General features: G+C 38.3%; 1 protein-coding gene across 6 annotated transcripts in view; it reads right to left on the reverse strand.

Moving 5' to 3' along the window:
• Positions 1 to 18,488, reverse strand: part of INPP4B (inositol polyphosphate-4-phosphatase type II B) — a 345,020-nt gene that overhangs the window by 17,522 nt on the left and 309,010 nt on the right. For all 6 annotated transcript variants that reach the window (XM_049814712.1, XM_049814711.1, XM_049814713.1 and 3 more), the window contains one exon: positions 17,820 to 17,974. In XM_049814712.1, the coding sequence (XP_049670669.1) occupies positions 17,820 to 17,974 (155 nt within the window). The remainder of the gene's footprint in view (positions 1 to 17,819; positions 17,975 to 18,488) is intronic.

The following is an 18,488-nucleotide window of genomic DNA, read 5'->3' on the forward strand; positions in this document are numbered from 1 at the left end:
CTTCAATTATCTTGTAAGGTATCCCACGTTAACCTCGCTGGGAATGATACTGCCTTCCTGCTCAGTGAGATGTGTCAGCATTCAGTCCTCTCTAGCACTTGCTCATGGCCAATGAACTATGAAAAAAATGCAGCCACCTACTCTAGCCTGAGCGGGCTGCTACTCTCCTTGTCTTTTGGTTAAGACTGCATTTCTGTGGCTGTTGGACAGTGCTTACAGGCTTCCAGTAACTAAACAATTTCCCTTTTTAGCGTACATTTACCACACTGGTAACAACACAGCAAAGACCATGGCTTTTAAAGGGCTTAAATCCTCCTCTGCCATGAACACAAATATATATCAGGACAGATATGCAATGTTCTTTTTTAAAAGATCTCAACCATTCTCATAGTTTTACTCTGAATTAACCTTTACTAAAAACTAAATCAGCTTCACATCATCTCACCGGAGCCCAGCCTACACATGGAAAGGATGCTGGAATCATGCTTGTCTCATTTCATTAGTATTTAATTCTGTGTTAGTTAGAAGTAAATTCTGTAATGTGCTATTAATGCACTGCTACTGACAGTTTAAATAAAATCAATAAAACAAAAAAGCTGCAATTAAACAGCAAAAGTAATTTTTAAACATTATCACTGCCCAGCTACAGGCGTTTCGTTATATCTCATTAATATACACAGGGGGCAGAGTTGGTTTGTGCACTGTTTACATACTGCTAGGTTCATAATATCCTTTCTATTCTCTTACACCTTTTTTAAGCAAACAAGCAGCAGAAATGCTCTAAGACTATTTTTGTTCACTTTTGCTCTTTGCATGAATACTTAATGAAGCAGGTAGGAGATTCAAACAAAGCTAAAGGCATGTGAGTGCAGGCCAGCAATTGCACTTGTCAGACAAGTAAGTACATAAATGCAGAAAGAATATTTTGGTGCATGAAATAATAAATGACATTTTCCCAAGTACGGTACATAGTAATGAAATACGTGCAGAACACTGTAGAAATTTAAAACATGATAATCCATCCTAAACTGGAATTACTCCCAGCTAATGGAAATTCCAGTGGAAAAATGACAGTTTTACATTGGCCCAATAATGCTCTTTTGAGTTCAGAATAATTAACAATTAAAGAAGTAACTGACAACCTGAGAGCAAGGAAAGAGTTATCTACCAAGTATTTGCTTCCCTAAAGAGGAGATACTTTATTTAGAAAGCTTCTTTTCCCTACCATTCATTTGAATGATTAGATGCCTATTTTTACTAAGGAATACTAGCTATAAATAAGGTCCTTTAAAAGAAAAAAAATTACATCAGATCACAATGGTAGGAAAATTAGAACAATATTTACTGAAGCACTGAAAAAGGTTTCGAAAAAACAACTTCTACACACCTATCTACTTAAAATGGCTAAATATTTGCAGAATTCATAGCGTTCCCAAAATTATGTAAGCTAAAGTAACTTTGTGTCCAAAAGAGCTATCAAATTAAAAAGTTTATATATCATAATACATATAAACAACAATTTAGGACAATGGCACTTTAAGTACATTGCTTAATGGCTACTGGTCTCTATATAAACAAGGAAACTAACAAAAGTGAACTTTTACCCCCAAAATACTAAAGCACGAAGTAGTTATTTTATCATAGGAACTAAGCAGATAAACAAAGGAAGCAGCCCAAATATTGTAGCAGCTGAAGTTTAAACAGCAATTTAACAGTGCACTTTTAACTTTTTACCTTGTTTTTTTTAAAAAAATAACTTCTGGCTTCCCTGACCCCACGATAATAAATAAATAAATTGGTGTCTAGTGACAAATTTATGTTTAAAACACAGCGCATAGTGTGCTGATGCCAGCAAAGCCTCCCCCATGCCAAGTTTTGCTCTCCTACCTTTATCTTGCCTTCAGTTGTTTACTAGGATAAGTGCAAAATACACTTCCAAGATCTGATCCAAATCCTTCAAAAGGCAACATCGTATACTCCCTAACCCAATGCGGCAAGTCTTTAGGTGCCATATTTAACACCTCGGACTTCCCATACGTCTACAGAACATCCACAGGATGATTCAGAGCCCCTAAATCAGGTAGTTAACCATCCTCCAAGGTGTGTACTGGGAACATGAATTCTTAACCTAGACATTCATACAATAGGTATCTAAAGTTTTATGATAGAAACAGCTTGATTACGAGCGTTGCACTGAATTCAATGGGCTTTGGGAAAAAATTCTCCAATGGTTAATTGCCCAGTGGTTTTTTTCCCCTCCATCTTTACAGAGCTTTATGATCTCCAGCCCATACTTGCGCTACCACTGCATCACTTACAAAATGAACCACACAAGCCTCAGATTTTCTTTCCAGCACCATAAATATGGTCGCACATGATGGCTAACAACATAAACTTTCAAGCTCACTTGACTACAGACTATTTTTAAAGGACGGTCTTGATTTTTCTCTTTAATGTGAAGAAAAAAAAAAAGATTTATGAGCAAGCAATTGTCTGGTTTGGGCTATGTTACAGTGTGGTACAGAACATTAAGCTTTGCAGAAGATTAAATGTCTTTTTATTTCTCTTTTGGCATTCCATACCCAATGGAGTATGGATAGCAAGTTTAAAGTTTTTATTTTTGCCATAAAAGATCATTTGACTTTTTCTTCTCCATTGTAATATGTATTTCATTTAATAAACTTTATAATTAAAAAACCCTACTAAAAACTCTTGTCTATTCAAGGATTACAATTCAGAGGGGGTTCATTTAGTTCTATTAGTTTTAACATCTGTGTTTTAAGTTGCAGATAGCTTCAAAAGTAGCTATTGAGGTAATATATTGCTTCATTTACAAAAGAAATGGGATGCTTAATGCATTTTATAATGCAGTAATAACAAAGTGGTAGCATTTGCATAAAGCAGCCCACCGTAACAGCAGGTGTTGGTCCTGTCTGGCAAAAGGTATTTTCACTTCTGCTAGCCCAGTATGGGCTCATTATTCCATCTGGTTATATATTATCATAGAGATCAACGAAGTCCACACCACACATTTGGGAAGGTTTGTTATCTCATCTCTGCCTAGAAAAGCCAAATGCATGAGGAAAGGATGTTTTTCAGTTTAACTGATTGTGTGGACTGTTAGTGGAGAACAGACTGGCCAGAAAGGACCGATCACAACATCATAAAGATCTGCATTCCCTTCTGTGCTTGTGATATGGCTGGTGCGGCTGCTTGGAGCGAGGCACAGGATAGGGCTCACCAGAGACCTCTGATGGCAAATTTCTAGCCAGAGTTTGTTGGTGTATTTCCTTTAACTTTGCTAGAGCTAGTCCAGTTTTATTTCAGGTAAAGGCTGTTTGTCAATGAGGATATTAAATGTATGGCGCACAAAGCAGTATTTTAGAATAGACATACATGTCCAAATCGAAAGAATTTGAGGGAGACAGTGACTATATTATCACCACAGTACCCACTGGACTGCACAGCTGGGATTGTGAAACACGTTTGTGAGTTTTGCTTTCCAAATGGCTTTGGTTTGATCATTCTCTGTTTCAGAGAATCAGTCTCTTTGTCTTACTAACTCATTATTTCTTAGAATTATCACATCACAATAGTCACAACGATTCTCTTTTCTTCTTTTGGATATGTATTTAGGTATGTCTGATTCAAACCTAAGAGCTGAATTCCAAATGTTCTTACTATATTAACTGTAAAAGCAAGCAAAGCAGAAAATTTCAGTGTTTAATCTGCTCAAGAGACAAACAGCCTCGGAACAGAACCATGTCTGGAAAATACCTGTACTGTGTCTGAGCGCTTGTATAAGCATGCAGGACATAATCAAAACCGTGAGTTCAAGTTCATTACCACCTCATTTCAAGTTTTACCTTGGAATTAAACTTAAATTGAGACTGAAATGAGTTTTGTTATCCCCATTGTGCTGCACAGAGGAAGATTCTTCGTGACAGCAGGAAGAATCATTGCCTTTGGGACTGAAAACATAGTATTTGACACACCTCTGTCACAAAATAATTTTTAAAAAATCAGCTAAGACTACAAATACCTTTCTAGACTACCGTGCTATGTGTGTTTGCTCAGCTGCTTCTTACCAGTGAATACCCATTGTCTGAAAGTGAGAAAAAGTGTCTGATTTGAAAAATGTGAGTACACTCAAGTTTCATGACCCTCGCTGAAACACCAAGAACAATAGCTCTATCACATTATATGAGGTGACCAAATTTTCCCAGCACTTCTACCTCAGTAAAATCTTCATCTACAAACAAGTAGATAGTAAACCTACAGGGCAACACAGGACATGAAGGTCTCAAGCCTTTGAACTAAATTTTAATTGCCAGTCAAAGCATGCAAATAAATCAGAAACTACAGTGATACAGAAATAAAGTACTCCAAAACCTGTTTCTTGTCTTGGAAAAATATTGGTAAAGTTTGTAAGCTATTTTTTAAAATTCATTTCATTAAGTCACCTAATAAAACAGCAACATGTGACAAAACAAAATGCACCAATTCCTACACTTCTACATTTTTTTACTGTAATTACGTGCGTGTGTGTGCATGTTATGTGCTGTACCACACAGACCAACATACTTAGGAGGCAAAACTTTGCTGTATGCTATGTTGACTTGACAAGACACCACCAAAAGGTGATTTCAATCCTCTTCAGCCAGAAAAATATTTTACTGACTTTTAATCTACCAGATTAAAATCATACAAATTACAGCCAGCCAGACAATAACCTTGGTCACAAAAAATACTCTAATACTTCCGTAGAGCAAAGTAAGCATGAAACGTACGGCCATATCCACCCTAAGGGCTTCATGAAACAACATAATTTTCCCTTCAAGAAAGAGCAGAAAGGAGTAAGTTGCAATGAGAACACAAGATACTATCTTACAGAATGCAGCAAGGCAGGTTAACGGGGGGAAACCAATCCTACAGAAATAAAACGAATACCCCTCTACTTGGCAGCAGCTCTTGGGCCACTTCCACTGCACAACAGAGAAAATAAACAGCATGGTAGTGGTCTGACATGTACTAGCTCACTTTAAGAATGAATTTAAGTAGCATCTTCACACGGCAAATGATGTTAATTTGTGTAACAGAAATGTCAAACTATATGTAAAGCAATTGTCTACAAATTTGCTGATAATACCACTGTAGCGGCCGATTTTTACAGAGAAAGAGGACATAGGGAGTAACCTTCTCCCCTAGGCAGCAAGGCAGTTAAGAAAGCAAAAGAGGACTTTATTCAGAATGATATTGAGGGAGGGCTATCCACTGACACTCAGGCAGTTTACACACCAGGTCAGCAGTGTCCAGGAGGGAAAGAGGCTTTAACTGTGCAGCCAGCACTGCTGCATGCAGTATGTCAGCATGAAGCCCAAGTAGCAAAAAGGAGTGGAAAAAGAGAATTATTAATGCGCAGCATAGTGAATGTCAGCAAAGCAATGAACTGTATTTATAAGCATTGCTATTGCACATTCAAGTACAGCAACACAGCTTTTATTTAAAATAAACCAGACAATAAGAAAAGTCTGCGTTCAAGAAAAAGTAGATCCAAATTCAATTTCCAACAAAGGAGAGGACTGTGTGGTCATAAGTGACTTGACATCTCTACACCATCTTTCTCCCATTGAAAAGTGAAAAAGATTCAAGTGCATTTCTTTATCTCAACCTTTGCTTGTCAATTATAAGCTTTTTGAGTCAAGAACATTTGACATCAAGAAGTGTTTGCACATCTGCTCAAATCTCAGCTTTTGACCTACTTCTAATACATTTAACTAGTGATTATTAAATGAAAGGCATTTAGTACATATGCAGTTTACCACGTCAGCAGTTGCTACACGGGTGAGAAACTGAACAATACAATACAAATAAGAAACAATAAGGTATTAAAAAATTTCACATTTTCTTCAGGAAATGAACTCATGTCACATGTTTTTTATTGTAAGATCTTAAATGAGAGATAAGACATCTTAGAAATACCTAGCTACATAAACAAGTAGCAACATGTAACTAGTATAGAGCATATTCTAAGTGCACACTGATGACAACAAAAGGTGAAACAGCAAACATTGAACACGTAAGAGACTTTTTAAAAACTCATGAATGAATATTCTAACCACTTATAACCGACATTATCAAAGCAGACTCTTCTGGAATTTCAGAATCAATTCGTGGACCTTTGAGATATTATTGTAACTGCTAGTCTTTGCCTATTGCTACTTTGATCATTTCAAAACCAGCCAACAATGCCTTTGACAGAGTGCCAGTTTAGCCATTTTTATTAGCTTTCCTGAGGCATTCAATGTAACAGCCATTTTATTAGCTGAAATAAACCTAGAACAGAGATCATGCCAGTCTTGGTTTAACTAAGTGAGCTAAAAAAAATAAAAACCAAAAGAAACAAAACCCCCAACCAAACCAGACTAAAGGTGTTGATTTTTATTTCCTGGCTGAAATGTATTATGAAAAACATTCCACAACAACCTACTGCGGACACTCCCATCTTCTGCTTATCGCACCACCACAAGGCAGTTTGCTGGAAGTTGCTCAGCAAACCTTTCTGTTGCTGATTACTTTGTATTCTGTAGATGTTCCACTGTCAACAGATATGAATGAGTTATAAATGGATTTAAATAAAAAAATCAACTGCTTTGGAGCAGTGAGGAGTGATTTTTGCAAAATGCATATAAAAACCACCATTATTTTGACATGATTGAAACATTTTCATCAGACTTGCCAGTTTACCCAAGACAAAAACTGTTAATCAGATGATCCTAGAGCAAAGTCTTATAAATATATGACTATGTGACGAGATTGCTGCTTAATCCTTTCTTTGTTTTAGTAATCTAAACAAGTTCCTCATATCTGACAATGCTGACTGTTGACTGGGGTGGGTCTGTGGCTGAGGAGAAAATATTTATTTTTTTAAAGCAAGATGCAGCTCATTGATCTACTGCTGATAATAATTAGCTGCTGCCTTTTTAGTCTGTCTTCCTATAGAAGCAGAAGTTACACGTTAGTGCTCAGTGTGAGGGGAAGGACGATGCATCTGTGTCTCCTTGCAACCTTTGGGCACATTGACTGAGTCCAGCTAAATTCAAATGAGGGGTAAGAAACCTCAAAGATTACTATGTTCTCTCCAGTGTAAGGAAATACAGAGTCAAGTTGCAGAGAGGCACGGTCAAAGGGGGAGGCTGTAGCATGAAACTGAAGCTGCTTATACATCAGGAAACCCATATGATGAATGAGAGGAGTAGAAAGAGAAGGAGATTTCTTACAAATGCCCAGCTGTGGAAAAACTTCAGTTGGGCCCCAGAGAGTCATTCCCCAAGAAAGTCTATAAGCCATGAAAGGGTACAGGAAACTTCTAACCACCCTGAAGAGACTCAAACCTGACCTCATACTCCTTCACTGAGCTAACTGTATCAATATGGTAAGCTTTAGTCCTGTCAGTAACAGTATTTATATTAAAATCACAGATGTTCGGAATATTTCAGGAGTTATCAAATTACCCCCCAAAAGTGCTATTTTCTCCTTTAAGGAATAAAACCTGAAAGGCTACAAATTACTGATTCAAAACAAGGGCAATGATAACCCTAATACAACAATACTATGATATCTTTTACTCAGGGGTAAGTGAAGCTTCCAAGTACCACAGGCAGAGCTATCTCCTGCCTCACTACAGGTAATCTAACTAGGATGCTGGGTCATATACCCAAAATATTTAATCTCATGACAGAATTTACAGGGGCCAGTGATTCCCTTCCCACCTTCTGACCTCCCTGGTCTATGGGACTTTAACTTTGGCTAAGCCTTGCCTGGGATCCCAGGACTCTGCACAGGTAGAAACTCTGCTCTGGTGCCTTCCCTGGGGCATTAGGAGCATCTCCAACAGAGGAGAAAATTCAAGTGCTTTTCCCGCTGCTGGAAGACAATATGCACGTGGCAACATCCAGGTTGGGGAGAAAAGATAAGCTGGCAGGGAAGTAAGTTCACAGCAGGGAACAAAACCAGCACTGCAAATGCACAGCCAAACCAGTGCCCAGTGATTTTGGCATTAAGTATGTTTAGAGTCACAATGCAACTACAGCACCACTAAGTCCCAGGGTTGCAGAAACCACTTTAACTGTTATAACAGTAGGAGTCAACTGTGGAGTGATTTGGCTGTGCATTTTGGGACGACTCCAACCTTTCCTTTGCATTAACTTCCTTATAAACACATGCTTCCTATTCATACAGATTATAGTAGAGGCTTAGGCTATTAAGAATGCAAGTTCCCAAAATTACCTCCCAGATTTATCTCTGAATGATCCAGAGAACAAGATAGTGATATAGTGCTGCTGGCTCTGTTACGGGGTGTAGTTCCAGCCAACTAGATATAACATCACGGAAGTAGGAAATCCATAATAAGTCCGTAAGAGTCCAAAAGGAAACTCCATTGGTCACTCCACTACAAACAGCTACCAGGATTTGTACTGCAACGAAACACTGAGAAACAACTTGCTGCTGCTAGCTGCACCAGTGAAAGTCTGCCAGCGGTTGCTGTAACAACAAGGACACGTTTATGAAATGTCACTCACCAAATCAGAGCTGCCACAGAGTAACAACTAGAAACCATGACTAAAACTCACTCCTGAACTGAGCTGAGCAAGGCTACTTTCAAAGGAGTTCTTCAAAATATCATACTCCAAGGTGATACTGCAGGAGAGAGGAAATAGAGCAGTAGAACAAAGTGGGGGGGAATCAGGGAGCTTATGGAAGAAAACTGGAACAGGGATGCTGGATCAGAAGAGATGATGATTATCTGAGCAAGGAGTATTCCTACAAAAGAAACTAAGTTGGATGAAAGGATTAAGGAAGCCTAAAAGGAGAGCAAAAAAAAGACCTAGAAGTGTCTGTTACCTGCTTTCTACATAAGCCAACTAAAGCTGTAGCCCAACACTGCATCATCTTTCTTCTGAATAAATGCAGAATCTTCTAGCCCAACACTGCATCATCTTTCTTCTGAATAAATGCAGAATCTTCTACTACAAAACAACCTTTCCAGAATAGCAGCTAGTTGCTACTCTTTTTCTGTGTCCCTTCCAACTTATCCACACTCTGTACCTGGCTGGGACTGCAGGAAGGAAGTTACAAGCTCTCCCTGCCCATGTTATATTATTCTGAGGAAAAAATACTGTTTTAGAGGCAGATAAATTCATTAAGAGATTGGATCTGTGATAATTTTAACCAGCTATTGTATGCTATTACTACTCGCTTATTCTAATTTCCCGTTCCTTTCTTATCTAAATTTTAGATTTGGCAGTGTTGCTTTTCTTGAGAGATTTAGCTGTACATGGTCAAAGCCACGGTAATTCAGCTGTGGTGCATGGAGTTTTAACAGATAACAAATATAAATACAGGACTTTTCCTGCACACTCTCCCAGAAAATCTTAATAGAAGTGAAATAGAATAGGAACAAGCCTAGTATTACTCACTCTGGTAAGTATAATGCATCTAGTTTCTGATTTCAGGTAAGATCTAGTCTTTCATGGAAGTTCTGAATAAGCACTAGCATAAGCACTAAAGTACCAAATGAATGAGGCAATTAATGAAGTTTTCTATGGATGACTAGAAGAATCTCAAAAGTGAACACCATTTTCAGAAAATCTGACTGCTTGCATGCTAGATTTGCCTAACCAAGGCAGGTGAAGTCCAGGAAAGGTATGGTCCCGTAATCCATGTATGACAAAAGTGACAGAAACACTTTACATTAGAAGAGCTTTCTTAGGAGTGCAAACACTTTCCTTTTCCTTTTTTAATTAATCAAGATGCAGTGTTTACTTTCACTGCTCCACTGTTAAGGATCCAAACACAGACTGTGGTACTGAATAGGAAAGCAAATTTATTGGATAAGGTTTTTTCATTTGGCTGGTTTCAAAAACTAAGTGATCAAAGTGTGCACCTGGTAATTAATTACATGCCTTTCTCACTGTCTATACTAAATAATTAAAGCAGTCACTGACAGGGAAAGCCTAGCTCAATTCCCTATACTCTCATTTGGGTAGATATGGCAAATACTAATATGCACTAGTTAACAGATCATTTACACTGTCGATATCTCAGTGAGAAATAAGAAGTACAAATCAGAGCAGAAGAACTTGGAGTAGGGAGAGGTTTTGATCAGAATTCATAGAATCATAGCATGGTTTGGGTTGGAAGGGACCTTAAAGAGCATGTAGTTCTAACCCCCCTGCCATGGGCAGGGACACCTTCCACTAGACCAGGTTGCTCAAAGCCCCATCCAATCTGGCCTTGAACACTGCCAGGGATGGGGCAGCCACAACCTCTCTGGGCGACCTGTTCCAGTGCCTCGCCACCCTCACAGTGAAGAACTTCCTTACATCTAATCTTAATCTACCCTTTTTCCATTTAAAGCCATTACCCCTGGTCCTATCACTACACGCCCTTGTAAAAAGTCCCTCTCCGGCTTTCTTGTAGGCCCCCTTCAGGTACTGGAAGGCTGCTATAAGATGTCCCCGGAGCCTTCTCTTCTCCAGGCTGAACAACCCCAACTCTCTCAGCCTGTCTTCATAGAGGAGGTGCTCCAGCCCTCTGATCTTCTTTTGTGGCCCTCCTCTGGACTTGCTCCAACAGGTCCACATCCTTCTTATGTTGGGGGCCTCAGAGCTGAACACAGTACTCCAGCTGGGATCTCACGAGAGCAGAGGGGCAGAATCACCTCCCTCGCCCTGCTGGTCACACTTCTTTTAATGCAGCCCAGGATACGATTGGCTTTCTGGGCCGTGAGAGCACATTGCTGGGCCACATTGAGCTTCTCGTCAACCAACACCCCCATGTCCTTCAACTGAGGGCTGCTCTCAATCCACTCATCTCCCAGCCTGTATTTGTGCTTGGGCACAAATTTAATTCCATTAAATCTAGTTCTCCTTTGGAGAACTGTGTCATATACGTCCCTAAGTCAAAGAGCAAAAAGATCACAGGGAATCAATGTTTCTTTCTTGTTGTCACAAAGCTAAAACCCAAACATGGCCAACCTTTTTCTTTTCCAATGGAAAAGGAACATTTTTTTCTGTAATACACTGCAATTGATATATTAGTATGTTTTACTACTCGGTAGTTAAAATTGCTGTCAGGTTTTGAGTCCTCTTGAAGTACCCACCTTTCCTACGTAATCAATGAAGAAGAAGCAGGTACATTTCAAGGACTCGCTCACCTAACACTGGTGTCAAAATTTAGAGACAATATAGATTGCTTATGGTTCTATCTTCCCCCCATAGCCTGATAAGAAAACTAAGCGTTTACTTCAGAAATGCTTGTTTACTGCCTGCTGAAAAGTTAAGTGTTTTGGTGATGTAGCCTGGGTCACATCTCTAAATATTCCTTGCAAAGAGAGGCAAAGGTTTTTACTGTTTTCCCTTGAACACTTCCTTCCTCCTCAGTGATTAATCCACAAATATTATTATAGGTTCCAGGGGAAGGGCAACTATAAAGTTACACAACGCTTTCCATTAAGATTCTACTTTCAATTGTTAGTTCATTTTGCATAGATAAAATTCAAACTTAGAATGTCATTTAAAGAAGAAAAAAATACAGCTTTTTTTTTTTTTTTTTTTTTTTGAGATGATTACTAGTACCTCCATGCTAAAGAGAAGGATTTGATATTCTGGACCAAGGTAATAAAGGTATGAGAGATGTAACTATTGTAAGAGCCTGCTCCGGCAAGAACCTCAAATCACCTCTTCCTAACAAAGACTTGTTAAAATTCAGCAGGTACATGCTTTGAGGATTCAATCTATGCTGAACGTCTGCCAGGTCAAGGGGTTAGACGAGACTTTTCCTTGCTGCTGTTCTCCCTGGCAGATGATGACCACTGCAATATGAAGCAAAAGCAATGAGGCAGGGGGACTGTCTCTGCTCTCCTCATTCTATTGTTACTGAGGCCAGTGCCCAAGCTCTGAAGACGAGAAGGAAGACAAAGGCAGCCACACACATTGCAGAGGAAGGAGAAACCAGAGGGAAATATTCAAGCAATAGTCTAGTGAAAAAGAGGAAGATGGGAAAGTTCTCATGAGAGAGTTCTCAGGAACGACTGGGGTGTTGATCAGAAAGAAGTCTGAAATCTGTACTTGGGAAGAAGTTGGAGAAGCGAGGTACAGGAGAAATGAAACTTCTGAATGTAGTCAGCTAGAGAACATTCCCCTGTAAAACATGGACTTGAACATCTGACCCTAGTGAAACAGACAAAATGTGTGAGACTATATTACAAAACAATTGCCAATTTTACTTATTTACTTTGCCCTGTAGAAGCCTGAACCTCAACCAATGACCTTCCTGAGACTGCTGTGGTGTAAATAAAGTATGTTTGAGTTTCCTTTCTTTTTTTTTTTTATTGGAGCTTTTTTTTTTTTTTAAGTCTTAAAAACCATTGCTTTAAAGACACATTATAAAGATCAATTCTGTGAAATTGAGTATTTATATTAGAAAACCTTAGATCTAACACAGCCTTTTCAAGCTACCGTTTGATACTTTGTCCACAACGGTTGTCTGTAATTCTCCTCCTCCTTCCAGAAGGATGCTCAGTAATAGACCTTTATTCTAAAAGACCCCAACGAGGTGCTAGTTGCATTGATACCTATCACAACTTGTGAGCATCTCTCTCCATTTTGTTTTCTTTTCCTCTGCACACTGTTGCTATTTTAAAAAGTAGTAATTTAGTTTTAGAAAACAAAATTGATAGTGGTTCAATGCCCCCAAATTGGACCTTGCTGTTACTTAAAGCCAGGCCTCTTTCAACACATTATGTAATGAAAATCTTTCCATCTACAGTTTGTACCTCAAAATATAAATGTCAAGTTTCTAAAGAACCATCTAATGATGGAAAAATCTATGTTGGAAGTCAAGCCCTCCCTTTTAAGTTTTGTTTACGCCGTGCTAACACTCTCAGGAATAAAAGATGAAGAAGGTCAGATGGGCTGGAAAAAAGAAAAGGTTAGAGGAGAACACGTGCCTCCTCTTCTGTGTGACCCCTCAGGCGCTGCATCTATTGCCACAAGCTCACAGGGGCAGGGTGAAAGCTGGGAGATGGGCGAAAGGCAGAGGAAGATCTGCGCATGGATCACAGTCTCTCATCCTGTCCCTTTAGTTCCTGCTTCTCAGTCCGTGTAGCAATCACAACACTGTTGTTTGGTGAAGGCCCTTCCATGACCAAGGTCAATCTCAGCCTGGATGTATAGATTCTGCCCAGAACATCTGAAAGTCCCGGATTAAAGAGCTATTACAGCTATCCCTCCTTCTCAACTTGCACATCTTTAAGATGACCTTTAAGAAAAGATGCCCTCAAACAGCTCTTTAAAAAGGAGCTAATTGTTTCATAATTGGGCTATCAAAAGCCCATACCTTGTTGCCCACACCATTCATTCTTTGTATTTGTGCTTCAATCAGATTTTTGATAGGCAATTTATCTAAAATAATCTGAAATATCCTTGACAGTGTGTCCTACATTGAGTCAAATTTCATATTTGACGTCTGAAATACCTGACAGGTATTGTGCCCTGCTAAGAATGATAAGGCTGAAAGCCTGGAGGCTTCACCATAGGCAGTGGATTTGTCATTTCATTTGCTTGTTTTGACTTTTGAGGCTTTTTTGGAAACATGCTCAAAACACAGGAGATTCTGAGGTTACTCACTACCCAAGGCCTCCAAGAGGAGCCCTGTCACCAAAACATTAAAATTAAATAGGTTCAGAAAAGAAAGAGAAAAAAAACCAGTAAATCAAATGAGTTTTACAGAGCGGCTTCATAGTGTGCTGCCTACCAGGGTCCAACCTCCCTTAAGCGCAGCCAGCTCTAAAGATGAAGAGTAGAATCGTGTGACAGATACTGCAAGGAACTTGGGTAAATCAGTTTTGTCTCTCTACTGTCTCTTGGAATATAGTTAACATTGAATGACAGGAAATATTCACATATTGGTGAAGGGAAAAGTAAGAAAAGAATATTGATGATTGCAAAAAGTGATGATTTGAAAGTGGCAGCAACATTATAAATATGATTTTAATATGATGTGAATTGCAAGCACTTGATACAGAGGGGATAATACATTGATTTTCCTCATTCTGCACTATGTATGTCACTAAAATCAATGGAAGTCACATACATATACCAAGGAAACTATAATATGTAGAATTATTTATAGAATAGCCACTTCACATACACATCAATTGCAGCATCATAATGGCTAAAGTTACACCCAGAAGACAAAACTATATATTACACATTGTAGGTGATAAAGCTTGAATCCCTATCATTGTTTCACCACATTTTTCATAAGCTGAAGGGACAACTAATGGAAAGATTTTTTTTGTACAGCTTTTCTTTTTTTAGGACGGGATAAACATCATATAGTTTGTCACTACAAGACACTGATTCCACTTACAGACTAAGTCATTAAATAACAGCTACTGGCAGTATTTTCCAAAACAGCATTGTGCAATGTACATAGAAGCAAACACACTGAAACATCTGAAATTGCCTCTGGTTTGCTCAAAATTCTAGGCACATCAGAGAAGCTGAAAAGCAGCAGCAGACAGAAGTCCAGCACCTCCAAACTTCTGGTGGCAAGAAAGCACAAACCCATAAGTACATGCTTCCCTTTTACAACAGCCAGCAAAGCTGTGTCAGCACTGGCAGGAAAAGAAAAAGCTTTACAGCTACACAGGCACCTTTATAATTTTCATATCTCAAAATTATGGCATTTCCAATAAAGGCTGCTTTTGAATCACCATTTACTTTTACAACTCACTTTGTTTCACAGTACTCCATCTCCTGCTGTTAACTCTTGAAAGAGACCTTTCAAAGATCAATCCAGTCTGTTAGGATTCTGGATGTTAAAATTGAATTTTTCCCATCTACTTGTTCTTTTGAAAGGTTTAAAAGTGATTTGTGGCAATCAGCATAAAGGGATTTGATTGACAGAGTTTAACTAAGTGATCTAGAGAAGATACATCAGGGGAAAATTGCTGAAATTATAAATTAAACTGCAAACAGAGTTTTTCTGTCTGCTCTTAAAACAAAAGAGATTCTTTTAGATGTGAAAATCATTCTAAAAGCTTCTACAAGTAGTCAATGAAAAGCTTAGAAATGCACAGTGTAATCTTTCAAATAACACTCTGCAGTAGTAATCAAATAAAAGGAAAGGATAAAAGGGCAAGCAACACAATGACTACCAAACGAGTCTGTTGACCTCATTCACACAAACCTAAAAAGAGTAGCTGCCAAACTTCCCTCAAGTAAAATACAGGAGATTTAGTTGAAATGCCATTGTATCTCTTCCTGTGGAAATTATGACTTTTCTTCCCCCCTCTTTTTTGCCTGGCTGTTCTTTCCTTCCCAGCTTGCTCTCTCAAATTGCCTTTCTCTGCAATTTACCTTTCTCCATCTGCCTACAAGAAGAGAGCCCCACTGGAAGCCACACTACCTCATCAGTGGTGGAGATGGAAGAAAGCCTGCGTCACCTCCAGCACTGCTCCATCAGCACCTCTAGCAAGACAGGCGGTAGGGAGGGAGACACAGTCCCTGCTGAATGTCTGTAGCACCAAAGATAACAAAAAAAGCACCCCAAGACAGCTCTTAAAACTGTCTGACCAACTCTCGATGAGAGTACCATAGAGTTAAGTACTACGTGTCCCCATTTGACATTTTTATTCTTCTGTTCTGGATTTTGGGGCTTTCAGTCACCAGCTCATAAGGAAAAAGAAAAAAAGTTGCTTGCTCATTTTTTTTTTTAGCCTCCAGTTGTGTGAACAGCATTATACAGACAGAAACTAGCATAGGTAAAAGATATATTTATTTATTATCCTGGTGGTGCACGTTATTTTGTATGCTACTGCTACTTCTTGTTGGGCCCTTGCTTTAAGTCCCATATAATCCTACCACCCAAGTCAAAATTATTACCTTCCATCCCACATAGCATCTACTTCAGTTCAAGGTTGTTTCAAACTCATTTATAGGATATTAGCAGGATAAAGCTTTTCTCTGTTTAAAACTACAGCAAAAACATAGAATTAACATGTTTGTGATGGTGCTTCAACCCATCTGTTCATTTATTAAGTTTTCTCCAGATTTTCTGGGCTTTTCACCATTCTTTTGTGACTCCAATTTATTGTCATCTGCAAATATAACTAACATGTTAATATTCTCACCTTTCAAATCAGTTATGAGACATAAAAGCACTCAAAGTCGCTTACATTTTAGTCTACAAAAGCCTAGGACACTTTGTACTAACAAGTTAGTTTGTATACATGTTGGGGCCTTTTTTTTTTTTAAATCAGGTTTATATCTGTGAAACTTTTCCAATCTTCTACTCAATGCTATTCTATCATAATAATGATTTTAAATAATTAGTTCGCCTGTATCTTACTGCAGCTTACACACTTTTGTATTTATTGGAGACATAAAAGAAAAAAACAATATTTGAAATGCCAACAGAAATGAAATTTAACACAGAGAACTCAGAAATTTTTCATTAATGGTAAAACATGTAGTTATGAAAGACTGCACACAGGCCATTCATTCACTGAAATACTGCAGAGGCTAAGGGATTTATGCAAGCTAATGATACATACAAACCAATACACCTCTGCTTAATACATCAAACTACACTAGCACCTTGCAAACCATCTAAGCCATCTCAGTCCTCTGCTCAATTACTCTTTGTAAACATTACCTTTTTTCTTTAGAATATCTATCTTTGCCAAAAGACAAAAGGACCCTACATATTTAAACCTACACTATTAATCTAGACATTAAGCACTTAATCTAACAATACTAACCATTAAGGTCAAGAAGTATCAATTACAGACTTTAAACATGGTTGTTTACTTAGTATGATCTTTGCAAATCCAACATACAAACAATTTGTGTTTCACATAAGTGCAAGAAATGATTCAGTTACTTCTTCGCAGGCTGACCAGAATATTTTCGATTAGTTTTGCAGTAACCTTTGTTATATATTATTTGAATGTTGTGGATACATTTTTTAAACTCATATAGAAAATACAATGCAATACTCATTAAAGCCAATAATGAAACATTCCTTAGAGAATATAGCATCTGGATTCATTTTATGATCAAAACTTGTTTGCTTTTGCTCAATGTTTTTTTATTATTCATCAAAGATTGAGATAATTGGAAATCTTTACATCTTTTAATTACACATTCTTGATAACATCAGCCTCAATTTCTGCATAGATGTAATTTAGAATAAAACATTTTTTAATTTGTTTTTTTTTTTTTTTAAGCACAGTAAAGATTTAATCAGATATTAGTGGCAACCACCATTAGTCCAAACCTGCTCGGGTGTTTCTTTTATTTTTAATAACATGATCTAATAAGAATTGCCATCTGTAACAAATGATTATTCTGCTTTCATACTACTTGTCTAAATTTCATATAAATAATTTAAAGAGTGTGTAAACTGTTAAAAAATTATTCTTAGAACAGATAATAACTTTTTTTTCTATACAGTCATAGAATGTTGTTAAAATAACTGCTATTTACCTCGGTCAAATTCTACAGTCAGTGAGGTGGCACTTACAAGGTTTCACTTATCTATCTCAGAGACTGTTAATTAGCGATAAAGCACACTGTTGCAAAGACCTTGCATGCAAAAGTGACTTACCAGCTGGCATGCTGCTGGTCACTTCTCTGCTAAACCAGGACTGAGGCCTATTGCACATTTGCAACGGGCTTTAGACCGTTCTGTACCAGAGTTCCTGGCGTAGCTCAAAATGCAAGGGACATGCAGAAACCTCCACATACCTTCTCATACAATCCAGCGCCCGAATAAAGAAGTCTTTGTGAAGCTGATGCTCGTCCCTCAGGATGGAGCACTGCTCCAACGTCACTGACATGGATGTCCGGTCTTTGGCACTTTTGCAACAGGTGAAACGGACTCCATTCAGTTTTCGGCAAATCTGAAACACAGGCAGACGTCAAAGGATTGCCCTTTTCACACCTTGTGTTCTCGACACACTAGGCAGACTGTGAAACTCCCACAATTTTGCAATCACAGACAATGAATACAGAGAACTACAGTATTTCTCAAGAAGAAAATAGCTACTAAAAGGTAGTAACTCCAACCCACATCATACGGCTGCTCATGTGCATCTCTCCAGTTAAATCAGGTATTGGCACTGCCTTGAGGATTTTCGTATTCTAAGGACTATGCCCATGCTGGCCTGACACAGTGCCACAAAAGGTGAAAATGTGCTGAAAAGAACTGCAAATTTATCTTTTGTGTATAAGTTTGCAGCATTAACACTCTAAAAAAATAGCACCAAAAGATTATAGCTACTGATCTATAGCCCACTTCCAATTTGTCCAAATGACATATTTTAAAAGCAGATCTTGAGGGCTTTCATTAGCAGGACAAGCCTACAAATAACCTGCCCACTGAAGAAAAAGGAGCCCTTACTGATTTTAAGAGCA

Source organism: Accipiter gentilis, chromosome 12, assembly GCF_929443795.1.
Source record: "Accipiter gentilis chromosome 12, bAccGen1.1, whole genome shotgun sequence".
Taxonomy (NCBI): domain Eukaryota; kingdom Metazoa; phylum Chordata; class Aves; order Accipitriformes; family Accipitridae; genus Astur; species Astur gentilis.